This window comes from Melopsittacus undulatus, chromosome 18 (assembly GCF_012275295.1).
Source record: "Melopsittacus undulatus isolate bMelUnd1 chromosome 18, bMelUnd1.mat.Z, whole genome shotgun sequence".
In the NCBI taxonomy this organism is placed as follows: domain Eukaryota; kingdom Metazoa; phylum Chordata; class Aves; order Psittaciformes; family Psittaculidae; genus Melopsittacus; species Melopsittacus undulatus.
Genome location: NC_047544.1, coordinates 3,559,252 through 3,580,685, shown reverse-complemented (window position 1 = coordinate 3,580,685; position 21,434 = coordinate 3,559,252). Strand labels below are relative to the sequence as shown.

At 41.8% G+C, this 21,434-nt stretch overlaps 1 protein-coding gene across 1 annotated transcript in view; it reads left to right on the top strand.

Moving 5' to 3' along the window:
* Positions 1–19,074, top strand: part of KAT6A (lysine acetyltransferase 6A) — a 31,164-nt gene extending 12,090 nt beyond the window's left edge. Inside the window, exons 4-18 of the mRNA XM_034070535.1 lie at positions 1,845–1,953; positions 2,506–2,621; positions 2,880–2,961; positions 3,120–3,255; positions 3,484–3,797; positions 4,331–4,449; positions 5,216–5,331; positions 6,432–6,573; positions 7,006–7,167; positions 7,614–7,707; positions 8,404–8,635; positions 9,351–9,561; positions 10,329–11,021; positions 11,786–12,101; positions 13,931–19,074. Of these exons, the coding sequence (XP_033926426.1) occupies positions 1,845–1,953; positions 2,506–2,621; positions 2,880–2,961; positions 3,120–3,255; positions 3,484–3,797; positions 4,331–4,449; positions 5,216–5,331; positions 6,432–6,573; positions 7,006–7,167; positions 7,614–7,707; positions 8,404–8,635; positions 9,351–9,561; positions 10,329–11,021; positions 11,786–12,101; positions 13,931–16,518 (5,430 nt within the window). The 3' untranslated portion in view covers positions 16,519–19,074. The remainder of the gene's footprint in view (positions 1–1,844; positions 1,954–2,505; positions 2,622–2,879; positions 2,962–3,119; positions 3,256–3,483; positions 3,798–4,330; positions 4,450–5,215; positions 5,332–6,431; positions 6,574–7,005; positions 7,168–7,613; positions 7,708–8,403; positions 8,636–9,350; positions 9,562–10,328; positions 11,022–11,785; positions 12,102–13,930) is intronic.
* Positions 19,075–21,434: the final 2,360 nt, after the last annotated feature.

Below are 21,434 nucleotides of genomic sequence, written 5' to 3'. Positions count from 1 at the left end.
AATGGGATTCACTGCTGAACTTTGCTAGTCAATGACTTAGAGAAAAATAAGACAGAGAGAGGACCATAACAAATACAATTGTTCGTGTCTTCTAATGTTTCATGAGGAATAGGCAGCTATTATGAAGCATTTTAGAAGTACCTCAGTCACATAGTTGTGTGTTAACTGTATGAAGCTATCATTGAATCTAAACCAATTTAGATGGGAACTGCTCATACAATGAATTCCCCATTACTTGGATACAAGTCTGCAGGGGCTGCTTTTTTAATGCAAGAAGTACATTAGAACTAGTGAAACAGTCATAGAAGACTCCTTCAAAGCAGAGACCAGTGGAGAGTATTGTTCCAAGAGCCATGGTAGTTTCTTACAACCAATATCTGACCACATCCAAAGGATGGCTAAACATGCCAAATTACATTCAAAAGGATTCTAAACCTTTTTACTGCAACTTTGTGGTGAATCCAGGTCGTTGCATTTGTTTCAGAGAGGACCAGGAGATGCCAGACGGGTCACTGTGTGCTTTAGTCCTCATGCCAATCTGCTTGTTGACATTACTCAAGGAGTTTTCTCTGAGCATTTCCTTATCTGAAAATAAGCCAGGGTGTTCTGATTGTTTCCAACTAGTGTGGAACACACCTTGGTCTGTGAATACACTGGGCTGGTACACCAAGTAAATATAGAGCTTGAAACTTCCAGTTTGTATTTTACTGTACTATAAACCAACCTGTTTTCTGCAAGAAACTCTTCTGAGTGTAGCTTTTGCTTTGGCTTAGCCACAGTAAAGATTCCTTTTAAGTTCTTCTGGCATATGCTTCCATACAGTAATTATGTGCATATGTAACTGCATAATATACTCTGAAAAAGGTTTGTGTGAAATCACACATTCACATGGTACAGCTATACAAAGAATGTGTCTCAAAACTTACCATAATCTATCATATTTTGTGCTTCCAATGTTTTAAATGTGATTTTTAGCAGATTTTTTTTACACTTGTAAATGAAATTTTGCTTACAAAATTGGAGTAGAAAGAATCTGGTAGATTATGAAATCTAGCACTTGATGTTACTGAAGACTCTCCTTTTGCTCTCATTAGTTGATCAAGTGCCACTTTAAACCAACCAGTTATTGTACTTGCTACTTCTTTGAGGAGGCTGTTCTAGATGTCAGTCATTTGATTCAAAACCTCCAGCTTATTTGAGGCCAAAGGTATTGTTGGCTACTTAGTACCTATTTTTGCTTCATCTTTACATCTTTTTCCCATCTTTTTAACCCTCCTGTACTTTTTTGAGAGAGCAAACCTTTCGGTCTGCAGCATACTGACATCATTTCTTATGAGAATAGTTAATAGTGGCACAGTTGTTGCACTTGCTCTAGAATACATTTTATTCCAGGTAATGTATTGCAAATGCTTTTGACAACTGCACTACCACTTTTTGGGTACCTGATGGGAATGTCATAAGACAGCTGTGCTCTGGGGTCATCTGTGCCTTTTTTCCACCACTGCATCACCTCATTTGTTGCCAGATTAAGGCACCAGCTCTCTCTATCTTTGCATTGGGTTATATATTAATTTTGAGTTCTCTTTCCAAGCTTGTATTTCTAAGTTTTCCCTAGCCCTGGAATTCCATTCTTTTTTCGTTTGTACCTGGGTGTATGTGTCTTGTCTTTAACTTGAATAGAAATCAAATCTCTGCAGTTAATACTGTGTGGTGAGGACCAACTGAAATCTGTGAGGCAATATCACACACTGTTTACCTGTTATATAAACGTGTCTGTGATTTTGTGTGTTATGATTTGCTCCCTTGTTACACTCAGTGCTTTTCTTGTCTGTTTCCCTCTTCAGCCGGTTGCTGAACCAATTCCAATCTGCAGTTTCTGCCTTGGTACAAAAGAGCAAAATCGGGAGAAGAAACCTGAAGAACTCATCTCTTGTGCTGACTGTGGCAACAGTGGTAAGTGCCCATTCACAGTGCTGCTGGTAATAAGCCATCCTCTTGAGACAGAAGAGCTTGCTATAATGACTGCTACTGACCCAATACATATGAGGAGTATACATCTGATAATAACCTGGCCACTTGAGACAAGTGGCAAGTATAGAAGTCTAGTATAGTGACTACTGCTGACCCAGAAGTATGAGTAGTATGCATCTATGGCATATAATATGATTAGCTCAGCTGAATCATGTGCTCCCAGAGGGGAGGCTGTTAAGTTAAGCTAACACAAATAGTTCGTGTGGCTGCTGGAGGTTTCTCTGAAAATGTGGTAATGATGACCAGTTTTATCATGTTTCTCCATTCAGTTCTGAAAAATGAGATGCTGTTCTTTGTGGGCCTAATACTTGCTATCTAATGTATTGGTTTTGTATTTGTAAGTGGGTAAGAATAGAAGCATTTAACAATAGGAGTATCTGGATAACCAAAATGATGCATGGGACTATGTAATAACTAAAGTAATTTGTGAGCTTTCTGTGGTTTTACAGGTAGGATTTTCTCCTCTTTCTCTAGGTCATCCGTCCTGTTTAAAGTTCTCTCCAGAGTTGACAGTTCGAGTGAAAGCCTTGCGATGGCAGTGTATTGAGTGCAAAACATGCAGTTCCTGTCGAGATCAGGGCAAAAATGCTGTGAGTACAGTGGAATATGGACTGAATAAAGAGGACATTGGGCTTGTGGATGTCCTATTAAACTACAAAATAAAATAATTCTAGAGTCAAATAATTGCAGCTTTTGTGAGAGTCCTGTAGTCTTTGATACCTGTGAAATACCATGATACGTCTGTAGTTAGAAACTATGTATGTGTTCTCTGAGATGGTGACAAATTAATTGAGGGCTTAATGCTGATGCACATCTAAAGAGAGATTAACTTTATCTGTCTTCAACAGGATAACATGCTATTTTGCGACTCATGTGACCGTGGCTTTCACATGGAGTGCTGTGACCCGCCTCTTACCAGGATGCCAAAAGGTGAGGACTTTGTGATGAAAAGAGTTTACATATATATGTGATAACTGGGGCCTTTGTTACCATTCCTCCCCTTTTTGTACTCTTTCTGGGCCTGTTTTCTCCTTCATGTTCTCTATATAAGTCACTTGCATTCAGTGAGGGGGATTTGTGTCTTGTAGGTATGTGGATATGTCAAATATGTCGGCCACGGAAGAAAGGAAGGAAACTCTTACACAAGAAGGCAGCCCAGATAAAACGACGCTATGCTAACCCAATAGGACGTCCCAAAAACAGGTTAAAGAATCAAAATACAACGTAAGTCTCTAAGGAGGAGTAAGGAGTGAGATTCAGTAGGGCAGTGGGTATTCCTGGTCTACTCTGAGAAGATCTCTTGCACAATTTCATTATTCTTTAATACAGGATTTCTCTAAAGTGCTGTGAAATAATAGAATTCATCTCAGTGCTTCTTTTTTTTCCAGGTTTTTTGTTTTTTACCACGTTAGCAAATCTTCTGACAATATCTTTCCCCTTCTCATTCTGTAGATCAAAAGGTCCTTTCAGCAAAGTTCGGACTGGCCCTGGTCGGGGTAGGAAGCGTAAGATCACCCTGTCCAGCCAGTCAGCATCATCAGAGGGAGGATACCTGGAGCAGGGAGATGTCTTGGACTTCTGCAGAGATGGCAGCACCACCCTGAAGTTTAACAAGAAAACCAAAGGGCTTATAGATGGCCTTACTAAATTCTTCACTCCCTCCCCTGATGGACGAAAAGCTCGAGGGGAAGTGGTAGACTATTCTCAGCAGTATAGGATCAGGAAGAAGGGTGCCAGGAAATCTAGCACTTCAGAATGGCCCACAGGTAAAGATTTTTCACCCTGCCAATGTAAGTATCCTGTACACCAAGAACATGTTCAAAGGCTAGGATGCTGAAATTGCTAGAATAAAAACTTTGAGCTGAAAGTTAATGCAGTCAGTTACGTTTGATGCACTGAGGTCCTTATAGTCTTGTTGAGGAGTTTCATAGCTTGAATTGTTCCTGAAGAAGCAGTGGAAAATATTTCACAATAATCTATGAGGTTTAAAGCTTTAGAGTAGTTGCATGCATTAGCTTGGCTGGTGCTGCAAGAACAATGGTGTATCTTAATGCTTTGGGGGTGAGGTGAAATATCTTGTGGGTTCAGTTTGCGTGTTTTGTGGAAAGGATATTTCTTGATCAGTTTGGTCACAAATCCAGAACTGGTTCTTCCTTAATGGTTTATCTGAATAGAAAATCCAATAAGAAAAAAACTTGGCAAAGTGCCTGAATGCAGCCAGATGCTATTTGTTGCTGCACTAAAAGCCAGGTACTCCTTGGTAAATGTAGGTGAAGACAATTTTCCTTCTCGTCTACAGACAATCAGGATGGCTGGGATGGAAAACAGGAAAATGAAGACCGTTTTTTTGGGACCCAGGATGTCTTAACTGAAAAGGACATGGAGCTGTTTAGAGATATTCAGGAACAAGCACTGCAGGTAAAGGGAAACTTTCAGTATCTGGCAGTAGGTACCAAATCTCACCACAGCCCAAGAACAAACCCAAGAAATAGGTGAATCGGTCTGTCAGAGAAGCCAGTGTGCTTGGTTTCTGCTGCTTCCCAGTCATGGGGACTTGACCTCAGGAGAGCTGAAGGACAATATAAAAGTGAGCACAAGAGGTTAAGGTGGAAATAGAAAATGCCTGGAGAACTATGGCTTTAGTTGTGTCAAAACATAGATAAATTGCTGCTAAAATGTGTGGGCTATTGATAAAATACTGGATACTTTACTAACAGCAAACTCTCTAGGCTTGTTCTAGTAGGTAGCCTAAGATGAAAGGAGATAAGGAATAAATCTGTAAACTGATGAGGGAGAAAAAAAAAGTAGTAAATGGTTGTGGATTATATGCAGGTAGTGCTGTAAGATCTTATTTGGCTGACTAGTGAAACATTCTGTTTAGCTTGAGTAAAACAGAAGGAAACATGAATCAGTTACTGTTGAAATAACAAGAAAGGAAACAGGAATATGACTGAAAAAGATTGTATTCAGTTTTGCTGTGTACCATGCAACAGTGTGGAAGGTAGTGGAGATACATGGTATGACAATGCTTACTGATTCTTTCTTCTTGTGAATCACATGCTTGAAGTGTCACTGGTACTGAGTTGTAGTGTCACCTCATTCTTTGTGTGGATGGGCTGTTGAATTCAGCTTAGAAGCCTTTCCTGGGGAAATTCATGGCAACTTGTTTTTTCCCCTTGCATAGAAAGTAGGGGTGACTGGGCCTCCTGATCCACAAGTCCGATGCCCTTCTGTCATCGAATTTGGCAAGTATGAAATCCAGACGTGGTACTCCTCCCCATATCCACAGGAATACTCAAGGTAAAGAGTATGGCTGAACATACTTCTCCTTTGTTCTGCTTCAGTGTTTGTGGCAAAGCTGTGCCCCAGCTGGTATAGAAATCTGAAGAAGATTCTATCTGAACATAGCCAGAAGCAAAGTACACGTAATCCCAATACTTCTCATGGCAGTTAATAGATGTTTGAAGGTGGTTTTAGGCTGAGTCAAAAGTCGATCAGCTCTCTGCAACAATCTGCATCTGCTGTGAGCGTTTGAATTGCCATGGGAATATAGAGATTGATTCCTAAAAACTATTTTAATACTGTATGTAGTTCAGCACAGCTAAAGAAGAAATGTTTAATGTTGCAAGTTTTGGCATCTGAAAGATTGTTCTGCTGTGGTGTACATATAATTGGTTTGATGTTCTCTTGCTTAAGAACTTGCAAACTGTCTGCACTGCAAACTCTCCAAACTTCAGCTTGATTCAGAAAAAGGAATAACTTCTAAGGGCTATAAATACAAAGAGAAAATGAAATAAAACTCTTTGTCATTTAATATGAGCATGTGGTCTGTCATGAGGAATTATTGTAGCTCTACTAGAGGCATTGAAGGTAACTGGAAACAGCATCCCTATCCAAGCTAGAGTATGTAAATGAACTTAAATCACAATAGTGGGACACTTGCATTCAAATTGTTCATGTCAATGCAGTATGTAAAATAGCTTTAAAGCAAACAGATGGTGGTGTGACCCGTTGCTCAGGGGTACATACAGCTGTCTGTTACCAGGAGGGAAGGGAGAGAATAGGAACTATTTATCTAATCCATCCTAATGTCACTAGTGCAAAACTGGAGGGGGTTTTGTTGTTTTTTCTAGAATTTTAATCCCTGCAGATGTTTCTTCTGACATAATAATGAAAAAGTGATTTTTCAGGACGTTGAGTACCTATTTTTAATATACATTTCTTATAGGACAAATGAGTGCCATGACTTTAAGTGTGGTAAGGTGGTTTTGGCCCAATTAGCACATGCACTAGATCAGTATTTACTGGTTTTGTTTTCATCAAGGTCTCTGCAGGAGTGAAGAGTTTTATACTAAAGTCTATATATTCAGTCTCTAATCTTTCTTTATCATTGCTTACAGGTTACCCAAGTTGTACCTTTGTGAGTTCTGTCTAAAGTATATGAAAAGCAGAACTATCCTCCAACAGCATATGAAAAAATGTGGTTGGTTTCATCCTCCAGCCAATGAAATTTACAGAAAAAACAATATTTCAGTCTTTGAGGTAAGTAAGAAGACTAAGCCACTCCCTTTTATCTGTAGCATAGTGTCTTTAGCACCCAGTCGTGTGATGAGTTTTCCATAGCCCTAAAGATCTTGATTCTTGAAAGGTTCAGTTGCAAAGAGTGAACTACAAGCAGCCAGTGGGAGCTGACCTCGTGAATGGATTATTTATCCACAAAACCCAGGAGAAGGCTCACTGTGTCAAAATGCTTTTTCATTTTAGGAAAATGAGTGTTTTCTCTTAAACTAATGAATGTAACAGTGGCTTAGCCACAGCATTTTAATGCTGTGGAAGTTTTAAGTCTTTTGAGACACTATCTGTGCTGGAGAAGTCTTCTCATATTAGACATTTAAAATGTATAGGTATAGCCAGATGAAGCACGTCCTTGTATGACAGCAAATGGAGTGACAACCTTTTCCTCCTTTCTGTAAGGTTGATGGCAATGTCAGCACTATCTACTGCCAGAATTTATGCTTGCTAGCCAAACTCTTCCTGGACCATAAGACACTCTATTACGATGTGGAGCCATTTCTTTTCTACGTGTTGACACAGAATGATGTCAAGGGCTGTCATCTTGTTGGCTACTTTTCCAAGGTAAGTATTCGGTTTGAACCCATTACCTCTTGTCCTAAACCTTTTAGGTTTTTTGACAGAACAGGACCAAGATTTCAGACAGGTTTTCTCAAGGTTTTTGTCTGTGTTTTACTTATTTTCAAATAGCTTTAGTTGAAGCTTTTCCTTCCAGTCTTCAGAACAGGACGTTTGAGGTTGGATTTTAGGATGTTCTGGTTATCCCATTTGAAGGTTCACTGCAATACAGCAATTTTTTTCAGTGAATTTAGCTGATTCAGATTTCTGCTTTGAACTTTCTCTGCTATGAACTCGACATATGACCTTGACTCATGTACCTTGTCGTTCCCAAGAAACTCTTGTTTTCTGTCTCAGTTTTTGCCATAACCATAATTAGGGTCTTGTACAGAACAGCTTTGATTTCTCACTTATCTCTTTTGTTTTGTCCTAATTTGCTGTTTTTCCAACAGGAGAAACACTGCCAACAGAAGTACAATGTGTCCTGTATAATGATTCTTCCTCAATACCAGCGTAAGGGCTATGGCAGGTTCCTAATTGACTTCAGTAAGGAACTTTTTCTTCACTTTTTTTAGTGCATGTAGTTCTTTCTACAGAAATCCAGCCCTAAAACTGCACAATCTGTTGAAACCTTTGACATCTTGATTCAGTGAAAGAGTGTCTTAAGCAAAAGGTAGTCATAGTTGTGTTTTAATTTAGCTTTGAGAATAATAAGACCAGATATACTGAGGCTCTGAATACTGAAACAATTCTCACATTCGTACATGGATCTCAGCAAGTTCATAGGGAAACTTGCCTCTGTAACTGTGTCTCTGTCGTTATGCTAAATGCAGTCCAGTGTAGCCCATGCTCTCCAGTATGGCCCTGAAGTTTGGCAGGAGAAAATACTCAAGTAAATGGTTTTAAATGGCTAAAATATGCTTTCCCTCTGTCATCTTCAAATTCGTTGTTGTAGTTGCAGGATACTCAGCAGCCTGGTTGTATACTTAGGTAGAGAGCTGCTGCCATCTCGTGGCGTTGCCCCATAGTCAGTGAGTGATGGTGATGCAGTTTAGGAATCTCCATCACTGTCATTGAACAGGACTTCGAACCACAAAAACCCAACCTGTTTATCCCTCAGAATTAGAATCTGGACCTTGTAGGCAACAGTCAGCTACTTTCTGGACAAAAATGTCTTTCTTGGGAAGGAAACAGAAGCTGTACATGCTAACTTCTTGTATTTCATTTCTTGTGTATCTTCAGGCTATTTGCTTTCAAAGCGTGAGGGTCAAGCAGGATCACCAGAGAAGCCCCTCTCAGACCTGGGGCGCCTCTCCTATATGGCTTATTGGAAAAGTGTAATATTGGAGTGCCTTTATCATCAACATGACAAGCAATTAAGCATCAAGAAATTGAGTAAGCTGACTGGGATCTGCCCTCAAGATATCACTTCCACTTTACATCACCTACGAATGCTTGACTTCCGTAGTGATCAGTGAGTACAGGAGTCCTGTTGTATTTCCAAATAGCTTCCAATGTATTAGAATGAAATTTAATGGCATTTGGAGACAAATCTCATGTAATAAGCTTGCTTTTATTTAAGACTTAAGTATCCAAATGAGTGTACAATTCAAGTGAAATACTTGGAATTATTCTTGATTCAGACCATAGCAGTTTGAGGAGTGGGGTTGTATCCTGTCATATTTTGTGTTAAACCTGGAACTTACTTGGAAAACTTTAAAGTTATTTGAGAACAGTTTTATATCCTCACTTCACAGTATGTTTTAATCAGTGATAACTACTCCCAGCCACTGAATAAAACATACTCTGGTAGTAGGGCTATAACTTCTTAAAGCAGTCCTCTTACTACCATTCAGTGTCTTTCACCTTATGTTGCCTGTTCTCCAAATGGCATGCCCTCTGTCCATTTGACACATAATGATAGCCTGCAGCTGAATATTACCTGCAGAAGGATAATGGCTTCACCATTAACAAGAAGTGGAAGGAGTTTAACATTTTCACAGTTCTCAGATGCTTTCTCTGGTAGTCTGGTACTGCAAACTGTAGTTTTAAGGAGCTTTCTGTCATCTCTCTGTATGGCAGCACTGATTGAGAGCATACAGCTTTACCTGTAATACCTTGTGTCTGTTTCACATGACAGCACATACTGTGTGTAGCCTGTTGTTGATGACAGTGTTATTGTTCTTTAGATTTGTGATCATTCGTCGGGAGAAGCTTATCCAGGAACATATGGCAAAGCTCAGAACTAATGTCCGGCCTATAGATGTGGATGCAGAATGTCTGCGTTGGACGCCTGTTATAGTTTCCAACTCAGTTGTCTCTGAAGATGAAGAAGACGAGACAGAGGATGGGGAAAATGAAGAGCAACAGCAGCAGAAAGAAAAAGATTCAGAGACCAGTGTAAGAGTGAATCTGTTACTTCTTTGTGGTACCTACGTTACACTCGGTGCCTTTGCAGGCAGTGCAAACAAGATTGCAGATGCCAAGCATGGGCGTTTGGTGTAATTGTAAAAACCAGTACAGTTGTGATTAGTTCATGGGTCTTTATAGAACCTAAAAATAGGGAAAACATTGAGTCTGGAGAGAGGTTAAAGGGTATTGCTGAAAATAGTAGAAAGGCTTTTTCTGCCCTTAATGACTTTGGCAGTTTGGGGGAGAGGCAATGTTTAAAACCCCAAACAACCACAAAATCTGCCTCTCACTCTCAAGAAGCCTTGTCTTTAATCAGGTTATTGAAACAGATTTAGGTTTGAAGGACCTAGTATTTGACAAACAGCATAAATAGAAATGAATGAACCAAAAGTGTTAATGGTTCTCACCAAAGGTTTTTGCTTCACAAAATAGCTTCGAGTTTGTCTCGCTTTTAACATGAAAATGAAACAGATCTTGTGATTGAATGTAGCAAAATGATGTTTGCATTCCATCAGGCTGCAGCTGACTGAAGTCACTATTTAAGGCACATTATCACTTGGGAGGGAAGGAGCAGCAGTTAGCACTATTAGAATCACAAAAAGGTCAACTGCTTTTTTTGTTCTCAGCTTCTTAAAAGCCATTCTTATGCAAGTTTTTCTGACTTCTTCTCAAAAAGCTTTTGTGGATTCAAATTCAGGATAGACTTGCATGTTTAAATAGGAAGTGTGAAATCTCTTTATCTTTGTTTAAATCAGATGGTAAAATCTGTGTCCTGGGAGAAGAAAGAGCAAGAGCCTTACTCACCTATAGAGAGTGAAAAAAAGCCAGACATTGTTGCTCCAGCCAATTCTGCACGGCCAAACAAGCACATTTTCCCCCTGGATAGTCTTCCTGCAAACAGCCAGCCATCACGAAGAGGGCGCTGGAACCGCAAGAGCAAGAAACTTCGGGAGCCCTTTTGTGACAAGGAGCCAATGTTGCCCATTGAGGACAAACCACCAGTTCCCAGTGGGCGATGCAGTGAATGTGAGGAGAAGTCAGCAGCCTCCCAAGGCCGGTGCAGTGACTGTGAGGAGAAGTCAGCAGCCTTGCAAGGAAGGTGTGGTGAATGTGAGGAGAAGTCCCCAGCCCCAAGAAGCCGATACATTGAGGAGGAGGAAAAATGTGCAGTTTCCCAGGGACAGTATGGCAAAGGGGAAGAATGTGCAGTTCCCCGTCGGCGGTACAGCGAAAGTATGGAAGGGTGGAGAGGGCAGTTGAAAAAGAACACGGAGCCACTGAAGAGCAGATTCCCAGAGGACTGTGACAGGTTACCCCGCCGCTACAGTGATAGTGACAGGGCACTTCTGAGGTGTTTTAGTGAGAGCAGTGAAGAGGAAGATGATGAACCTGTGAGTCCTCGATCGAGCTCTCCGCCTGTTCTCACCAAGCCAACATTGAAAAGAAAGGTGTGTGCTGTTTCTTGTTGTCTCTGACTGTACCATGCGATCTGTTTTGTCATTATGTTGGTGCTTTCTGAAGGACTGTGCAATTCGTGGTGGGTGTATTAAGCATACAGATAGCATCTGCTCAGTTTTCCAGAGCTCTGGAGGGTGCTTTCTGCTACCTGTTTGTAGTGGTGGTTTTGGCTGAATCAGAGATAAGTGTGTTGATGTGGGGTCTGATTTTGGTTTTATTTTTTTTAACAAAAGCCTTATGCTTTTGATTTTTCCACCTTAAAAAGTGGTTATTAAAGTTTTAGTCATGCAAAATAGAAAACAGATATAGTCTAAAAGAAGCTGACAAAATACAAATGCTATCTAAACAGCTAAAATCACAGCATAAAGTCTTTGGAATGGTTTACCAGAGATGTGAATGCTGTCAATGTACCAAGAAGATACTCTCTTCATGGAATGCTGCACTGAGAAGTTCTCTTCTGTACCATCTTTGCAGTTTTATTCACATCTATGTTGTAGTGTTAATGAGCTTTCAGCTGTAATGGATGAGCTGTTAATGTCAGCTGTTTAAATGGTTTATACTATTACACAAATAGTATTTCACATCTGTCTAACCGAAGGCAGGTCCCCATCAGTATTTCTAGTGTAGTCTGGCCTCCAGAAGGGAATCTTCTGCTCCTGCTTAGGCTGTTAAACTCTGCTGCTCATTTTCTATTTATCAGTGTCTTATTCCTACTGGATGTGTTAAAATGTCTTCTCCTGACTTCCACTCTCAGAAACCAATTCTTCATCGGAAGAGGCGAGTCCGCAAGCGTAAGCACCACAATAGCAGTGTTGTCACTGAAACCATCTCAGAGACTACAGAAGTGCTGGATGAACCATTTGAGGACTCAGACTCCGAACGACCAATGCCCCGATTAGAGCCTACATTTGAGATTGAGGAGGAGGAAGAGGAGGAGGAGGATGATGAGGAGGAGAATGAACTTTTGCCCAGTGGTTACTTTCGGCATTTAACCCCACCAGATACACTCAGGCATAGACCCTCTTCTAAGAGGAAGTCCAAAGATGAGGAGGAGTCTGATGACACTAATGGTATGTTTGATGGTATGCAGTTGGAAGTTTGATCTAGGTGCTGTGCCAGTGGGTGTCAGATGGTACTAGCTCATGACAAAAGAAGCTGCTTCCCTTGTCTTGTAACTTCTAAGCAAAATGTAGGGTTAGGCATAAATTACTAGTCAAACCAGCATGAAACATTCCCAAGTCTTATGAAAATGCGGTGCATGCATTTAACTGTCTTATTAGCAATGACCTGATCAGAGGTCATTGAATCCTTTTGATTCAGCTTTCCTACTGAAATTGATGTCTATGAAAAAACCTCTGTGGCAGGGTCACTTACAGAAACAGACCAGAAATGAACTGGAGAGCCCTCAGTTTTCCAGAACAAGAGGAATAATAAGTTGTTCTCTAGTGTGACATAGAGAAATGTGGGAAAAGGGGAAGGGAAATAGTAGATTATTTTTTTTATCTTTTTAAGTGGAATTACCCATTTTTTGGAGGGCTTTAGTGCTAATGTTTTACCAAACACTGTGAAACCAGCACTTCCTTTTTCCTGCCCAGTGATACACTGAGTGTGGCAGATCCTTTCTTTCCTTTATTCACATTCCAAATATTTGTTTTATGGATGAAATTGTTCAATTTTGAATTCAGTATCTGTTTTAAATTAACTTTTTAATACGCAGCATTTTTTCAGAACACTTCTCATTAGAGATACTTGGAGTAAATGCCTGTCCGAGCAATGGTGGTGGAAGGGGCAGAAATGTGAATAAATGTACTCTGAATACTGGGGAAAATTAATCCATCTATGGATAGATTAAAATATAACATAATAGCTGCCAGGAAAAGAGGGGGATTTGGTAAATGAAGTGAAGGGCAACTCACTGCTGAAGTCTGTGACAGTGTTTGAAGCTCATGTCCAGTAATTAGCATGGGTTTCTAGCCTAGGGGCCAGAGAGATTCAGATGATGCTAAATACATGAACCAGGGAATCTCAAGTGAAGTAGAGACATTCTGTCATCTCTTTATTTAGTCTTGGTGAAACTGCAAACAACCATCTTTACTCTGTTATTCACACTTGATAGACTGGAATAGTTCACAAGAACAGTCGTGGGCTGATTAAGAGATTAGAACAAATGTTCTATAATAGATTCAAAGAAAGCGGAGGCAAAAGAGTGACTTGATCAAGTTGCAAATTGCTTTGGTGAGTAAGGAGATTTACTTATTTGATAAGAGAGATTTTCTGCCTAGCAGATAAAAGGAGAATTAATACAAAAGCAGATTAAGTAAATCCAGTGTCTGAAGACAGAAATTCAGATGGTAAAGGGTGAGTATCAGCTAGTGTCAGTGATTAACTGTTGCAGCAGTTTACCAGCAGTTGTGCAAAATAAATCTGGCCCAATTCACTTATCTGTGTCTCTCTTTAAAAGCATTTAAAAGCATAAAGCCCCCCAAAAAGTGAAAATACATCCTTTCTTCAGCAGATGCACAGGGTATGGATCTAAATAGAAACAGGGTTTTAATTCACCTTCATGTGTTTCCCTACACTGGAACACTTTCATTTGTGAACTATTGTATAAGTAACATTTGTCAAGTGTGGGGAGTTTTTCCAGGACTGTATCATACAGCCTGATGTTTCCCCTGCATTGTGTGTTAAAGGCTCAGGGCTTTGACCGTGCATGTGCTCGAAAGCACTGGTGGTCTTTGAGAATGTAATGGGATTGCTGACAAGCAGCCCTTGATCTTTCTTGTTAACCCTTCACAGTAAATCTCTAAGCTGGTATTGATGCAAAAAGTTGATAAATGTGATGGGAATGCTCGGGTCAAACAAATATGTTTGAACAATGTCTTTCAATTTGTATTTTCAGGTAACCCCCCTTTGAAACCATTATCTATGCTGAGAAAATGTGAAGATAAGGATTCTTCACTTGAGCCAGATACTTCTACACCCATGAAAAAGAAGAAGGGATGGCCAAAAGGGAAAAGCCGAAAACCAGTCCACTGGAAGAAAAGACCTGGTCGAAAACCAGGGTTTAAACTGAACCGGGAAAAGGAGCCACCATCGGTTGAGGATGAAGGAGATGGTGCAGTGGTAGCTAATTCAAAAGCAGGGCGTAAGTCCAGACTTTCAGATCAAGAGGAAGGTGTTGAGCAGAAAGAAGAGCTGCCTTTTACTGAGGAAAGGAAAGAGGAAGATGTGAATGTGGAAGGAGAAGAGGTAGGAGAGGGAGAAGAGGAAGATACAGCCAGCAGTGAAGTAAGAGCAGTTTCTCCTGTGGACAGCAACAGCAGTCCAGTGCCAGAAGTAAAAGAGCCTGAGATAGAAGAGGAGGTAGAGGAGAAGCCACGGGTTTTAGAAGAGCAAAGGCAATCAGAAGAAGAACAGCAAGAACTAGACGAACCTGAGCATGATCATGAAGAAGAAGAGGAAGTTGCAGTAGTAACAAATCAAAATGAAGATCATGATGCTGATGATGAAGATGACGGTCATCTGGAGTCTGTAAAGAAAAAAGAGCTGGAGGAGCAGCCTGTTAGAGAAGGGGTGAAGGAGGAGCCTCAGGTGCAAGAGTGTTTTTTAGAAACAAGCATACCAAGCAGTAGAGAAGATACAAAAGAAAAAGATGAAACGGAGGCAGATTCTGAGGAAGAGCAGGCTTCCAATGAGACATCAGTAGGCTCAGAGCACGTCCCTGGGTCTGAAGATGACCACGAAGAAGAGCAGAGTAATAAAGAAGGGTTAATTGAGTTAAAGGAAGAAGAAGAGATTCCTCATAGTGAACTAGATCTTGAAACTGTTCAAGCAGTCCAGTCCTTGACACAGGAGGAGAGCAATGAGCATGATGTAGCTTACCAGGACTGTGAAGAAACTCTCGCAGCTTGTCAGACTTTGCAGAGTTACACCCAGACTGAGGAGGATCCTCAGATATCCATGGTTGAAGATTGCCAGGCCTCAGAACACAACAGTCCAATATCCTCTGTTCAGTCCCACCCCAGCCAGTCTGTACGTTCTGTCAACAGCCCAAATGTGCCTGCTCTGGAGAGCAGTTACACCCAGATAAGTCCTGAACAAGGATCCCTGTCCGCACCCTCTATGCAGAACATGGAGACCAGCCCCATGATGGATGTGCCTTCAGTATCGGACCACTCCCAGCAGGTGGTGGATAGTGGCTTCAGTGACCTTGGCAGCATTGAGAGCACTACAGAGAATTATGAGAACCCCAGCAGCTACGACTCCACTATGGGAGGCAGCATCTGTGGAAATAACTCTTCCCAGAGCAGCTGTTCCTATGGAGGACTGTCCTCTTCTAGCAGCCTCACTCAGAACAGTTGTGTTGTCACTCAGCAAATGGCAAACATTGGCAGCAGTTGCAGCATGATGCAGCAAAACACTGTCCAGCCTGCAGCAAACTGCAATATCAAGTCACCTCAGAGCTGTGTAGTAGAAAGGCCTCCGAGTAACCAGCAACCAACAACGCAGCCACAACAGCAACAGCCTCAGTCACAGCAGCCACAGCCACCACCTCCACCCCAGCAGCAACCTCCGCTGTCGCAGTGTAGCATGAACAACAGCTTCACCCCAGCACCTATGATCATGGAAATACCCGAATCAGGAAGCACTGGTAACATAAGTATCTATGAGAGGATCCCAGGGGATTTTGGTGCTGGGAGCTATTCACAACCGTCAGCCACGTTCAGTTTAGCCAAGTTGCAGCAGCTGACAAACACCATTATGGACCCTCATGCCATGCCTTACAGCCATTCTCCTGCTGTGACTTCCTATGCAACCAGCGTTTCTCTCTCCAACACAGGGTTGGCTCAGCTAGCTCCCTCTCATCCCTTAGCAGGCACGCCACAAGCACAAGCCACCATGACACCTCCACCGAACCTGGCATCCACCACCATGAACCTCACGTCACCTCTGCTCCAGTGTAATATGTCTGCCACCAACATAGGGATTCCACACACCCAGAGGCTGCAGGGGCAGATGCCAGTCAAGGGGCACATCTCCATCCGCTCCAAGTCAGCCCCACTGCCCTCTGCGACCGCACACCAGCAGCAGCTCTACGGGCGCAGTCCCCCTGCGGTTGCCATGCAGGCCGGGCCCCGGGCATTGGCTGTCCAGCGGGGCATGAACATGGGGGTCAACCTAATGCCAACCACCCCGTACAATGTTAACTCCATGAATATGAACACTCTGAATGCCATGAACAGCTACAGAATGACACAGCCCATGATGAACAGCAGTTACCATAGTAACCCTGCCTACATGAACCAGACAGCACAGTATCCTATGCAGATGCAGATGGGAATGATGGGGAGCCAGGCCTACACCCAGCAGCCTATGCAGCCCAATCCTCATGGAAACATGATGTACACTGGCCCCTCCCATCACAGCTACATGAACGCTGCTGGGGTGCCCAAGCAGTCTCTCAATGGACCATACATGAGAAGATGAGCAAGATGAACTTGCATCCTAAAAACTGAAATATATATAAATAAAGGAACCTTTTATACTGACGAACCAGAGAAAATGGACCTTTTTCCAGTTAAAATATTGCTGTAGATTTAGAGGGATTTTCTTTGGTTTATTTTATTTTTTAGGAAGCCTGGTCTTTATTTTTTGGAGGTTCTTTTCGTTTTGTTTTGTTTTTTGTTTTGCGTTTTTGTTTTCTTCACAATCCTGAAGCATTTTACAGCTAAAAAAAATCATTTACAGATGTTTTTTAGAGGGGAAAACATGCACAAAATCTTTCATAATTTAAAAAGAGCCTTACTTTGCTGACAATGTGGACAGAATACGTGTAACAGTGACATCATCTTCCTAAATTTGTTTTATCTCAATGTACGTCCTTTCCCCTCCCCTGTGCCCCTCTGTATTGCAGTTTCTAGTGCTGCAGTCATGTAACGTTTGACATCTCAAAGAATAACAACCCTTCCCTCTAAAAACCCACCTGGCATTTCCTAGCAGGAGGCACTTATTGGGAGACGTGGAAGGGGACACAGAGGGTAAAAGAAGCTCTTGATTTCTGCAGGTCAGGGGAAATCTTTCATCTGGGATTTCCCCTGCCTCCCTCACCCGCAGTGGAATTTGGAGTTACGTGTAAACAATAAACTCTTCACATTTGGTGTTTTTGTAGGTGAATTAACTGAAATTGTATGTTTCACGCTGAAAAGTGTAATGTGACTTAAAACTGATCCCATTCGCCACCCAGACATGCATGTTGCACACCTGTGCGTGCATGCACACATGTTCTGTCACTGAACTACTGGAAGCATCTCGAGGGAGAATGTTGCATCCCTTGTGCAAGTCACAAGGAAAGGGGGATAGGGTGGGACATGGGTTTTAGGACAAGCAAACGGCTGCAGGTTCTCCTGGTGAACTGCAAGTCAGCCACAAGGCTGAGGTCCCAAACTCCTCTAGTGTGTCCTAGGAAGTGCTGAGGGTCTTGGTTTGAGCCTTTTAGTCAGGCTGAGCCCAGAAGGAGCTGTTTCCAGTGGTCTGCCTCTTAGTCTCTTTACTTGAGTCATCTTGGAAGATAACGTGTATGTTGTGACTTGACAAAGAGCCCTGTGGTGTCCTTGTCCCTTTTCCATTCCTGGCATGGGGTAGGAAGTTGCTGAATGTGCCGCGCTCTGGGGGAGTCAGGGATGTTCTTCCCCGATTCTGCCACTATGTTGGAGACCCATTTTATAGGAGTAGCCACACTTTGGATCTAGTGTGAGAAAAGAAGGGAAATGGGCCTGTTTTACTGGAGTGAAACAGTCCAAACACCATAGCAGGATGCAGGCAGCAGGATTTTGCTGTTTATTACTGCGTAATCCAATTGACTTTCTCTTTGGCTACACTGCTGGCATGTCACCCAATACAAAAAGGGACACCCCTTAATGTAAAGTTCTTTTTTTATTGTATATGAAGTAGAAATACAGACACCTTAATAAGACTAATTTCTTTTGTTTTTAAACCAAAAGAGTATAAAAAGAAAGTTGGGGTTTTCTTCAGATGCACTAAACCAGACTTTCCTCCAGTAGCTGCTTAACCAGAAAAGGCAGAATTCAAAGGACTTCCACTTTTTACTTCTGTTTAGTTTTGAGCATGTACAAGGCTGTGTAGGACCCCATTTCTCTGTATATACTATTCCAGTCCCAAATAACCCATGTAGAAAGCGCACTGTGCTGCCCTCTCCTTCCTAGATCTTCAGCTGGGTCACTGCTTCCTGATTTGGGGTGGGTGGGGGGGGTCTGAGACAGGAGGAGGAGAAGCTGTGGGAATGAGGGCAGTGGATTGAGTTTGGTTTGGTTTTTGTATGTTTTTTTTACCAATCGGGCAGCTCCCTTTTCCACAAGCCTTTGTGACTGTAGAACTATTGTAGAGAGGAAAAGAAAAAAGCTAAAAAAATAATGTTCTTTTCTATATATATAAAAAAAGGAAAAAAAAAGGAATTATCCAGCGCAGTAATCTTGGTACCTACCATTTTTTTCACTTCTGTTTAAGATAAAAAAAAATATGTATTTTTAGCAAGATAACTTGGGTAATCTTCTAAAAGAAATTAAAAATCTCACTGTTAGTGACTTCGATGCCTTTTAAAAGAAATAAGAGCTTTTTCATTTCATTCCATCTTTAAAGTTTTTTATCTTTGTTGTAGAATATTAAAAACTATTTTAAGAAAGATAAAAAAATTCTCTTTAAAGAGATCTCTAGAGTGTGTGAATAGGAGCTCCAGATGCCTCTAAAAGCCGCATGTACAAATGAAGCTGAGTCTATTCCTGTCTGTTTATATTTGCTTTTCCTGTTTTGTAACCTCTTTGTACTTTGTTCATGGTGACTTGTAAGCTAAGGGGAAGGGGTGCCTAGATGCCTTTGTAATTCTCCATGTCATACGCTCCTGGCTGGATGGTCTCCCTTCCTCTCCTTGTATGTAATATCACTTTTTTTTCCCCTTTCTAGCAAGTACTTTCAAAAGAACTCTGTACATTTTAACATAAAAAATAAATTATGTTGAGCCATTTTGGATGTCAGTTGTGCATGTGGGTTTTTTGTCTTTTATTGCCATTGGAGCAGTGAACTGCTCCTCGGGCCTGGGAATGGGATCATTCCCTTTTGATCTGGGTGCGAGGTGGATCGTGAGATCTCCATCCGTGTTAATCTTTATCTATAGCTTCTATGTGAAAAAGATGAAGAAAAAACACTTGAAGGCATCTCCAGAAATCATCATGTTTAAACTCGTCGCTACCCAAAGCTGAAGCAAAACACGTTAAGCTGCTTTTTGCCTGCTTGTTTGCACAATGGCTTGAGAAGCCATTGTGTGTTTGAAGTCCCCCCTTCACTTGCTCTCATCTGTGTCATTACCACTTGGGGTAGGAGAAGTGGAGATTTTACCCAGCAGAATGCACCCTGCAGCTTCAAGGCAGAACTGGATCCATCGGCAGCTCTGGTTTTGTCCCACTGTGCTCCTGCAAGCTGATGGCTCACACATCACTAGATGGAAGCAACGTTCCGCAATCACTGCCCGCATTCCATGTGATAGATGCTGTAGCATTGGCTCAGCCTCCTCTGGAGGTTCAAGGGCAGGCTGCCTGGTGGCTGTCACAAGTATGTCTTCAAGTGTGTTTGTCTGTCACAGGGGATAAGTGAAAAGGAGCTTGAGAATGAGTAAAATTAAGTTTCGAATTGCTTTTCCTATCTCCAGTTCCTCACCAAGATGAAATGTAAGTTGATGATGATGATGATGATTGTGAGGATGATGCTGCATCTTCCTTCAACCTGGTACAATCTTCCTTGTTTCATTCAGGCACCTGAATTTTCATATCAAGCTTGTCAAGATACAGGTAACAGTTAATTGTACAGGGGTGCTCCTGGCTGTTTGGTTCATCTACTCTCACAACAGTTCCCATGTTATTCAAGCCTGCAGGAGAGAGAAACGGGCTGACCTGTGAGTAAGGTTGTCACTGCTTTAATCACTTGTGAATTGCAGCATGATGTGGGTGCATCAGCAATGCTACAGGTAAGAGTCATCAGGATCTCTGCAGATCTGCATCCTGTGTGTATTGTTTTCCCATAGTCAGGGCTGGAGTTAAGACTTTCTGGGCCAGAAAGCTGTGTTCAGTCACAGCCAACCTTGATGCTTTTAGAGCTGTTTAGAACTGTCCAGTAGCACAGTTCCAAGGTGGATGCCACCCCAATGTGTGCTGCTTTCCCCATACCTGTGGTTTGAGGTCTCGGGTTTTGGTTGCTATTTTCTGTGTACCCTGAATTTAGCAGATTTCATTTGAACATTAACACGTACTTGGGTTGAATTGTTACCTATCAGTGATGCTGTTGGAGTCAGCTTTGATGTATTACCAGTTCTCAGAAACAGCTCTCATGTTTGGGATACACTATGGGGTTTGAAAGTAAAATACCAATTGAGGTGTGTGTCCTTCAGTTCAAACTGGCTCTGACTCCCACAATTAATGTGCTGGGTGATTATATTGGAGTATAGTTCTGCTTTTAATTAACTCCAGAATTAGAAATGGTCAAGGCAAATCAATGAAATACCAGCAGAGTTATGTTCTACTAAAATCCTTGTATCCTACAGTAGCAAGTAGGGGCAATCCGAAGTCTTTATCTGATGCCCTGGCACCAGGTTATGGTTACACATGCTGGTATGTTTGACATCTTCATGGTGCTCAATTACAAGCTCGGGGTGAGCAGGGTCAGTGCCAATAAGAATTAAGCTTCTTGTGCCTTTCTCAGTTCTTTAGGCAGCAAGTTGGAACTCTTTTAAGAAGCAAAACAAACTGCCTTGATAGGAACATGACTTCTAAGCATTTATAACAACTTTCTAGCTTTGTCAGCCAAGGAACAAGGTGAGTGGTTATGGAAACCTCTCAAGAAGATCATGGGAATGTGATTCTGGAGTTAATGTTTATAAACAGGAACTGCTACTTAAGAAATGTTCATTCAGAACATTATTTAATCACATAGGCTGCACTGTTAATGGCCTCTGCTTGTTTAAAAACAAGAAGAGCCCCTGTTTGTGTGGGTTAACTTGATGATAACCACATTCCGGAGCTGTGAACGAGGTGACCTCTTTTTTAGCATCTTCTTGTGCAAGCTGTCAAATCCTGCTTTAGGGAATGACCAAATAGGGGAGGGGAAGGGGGAGAGAGACACTTCCCAGTCCAGAGTAGGGTTGAAATCAAACTGTCCTGAAGCACAAGAACCATCAGTGCCTCAGAGCAAGGTGTGAGCAGCCGCTGCTGCAGGCTCTGCATTGCCATGGGCAGGTACCACCCAGCACTGCCAGGTTTGCTCTAAATCAATTGCTAATATGGACCAAAACGTTTGTTACCAACCCTTAACACCCAGGCAAGAGTCTGAATGCAGCCCAC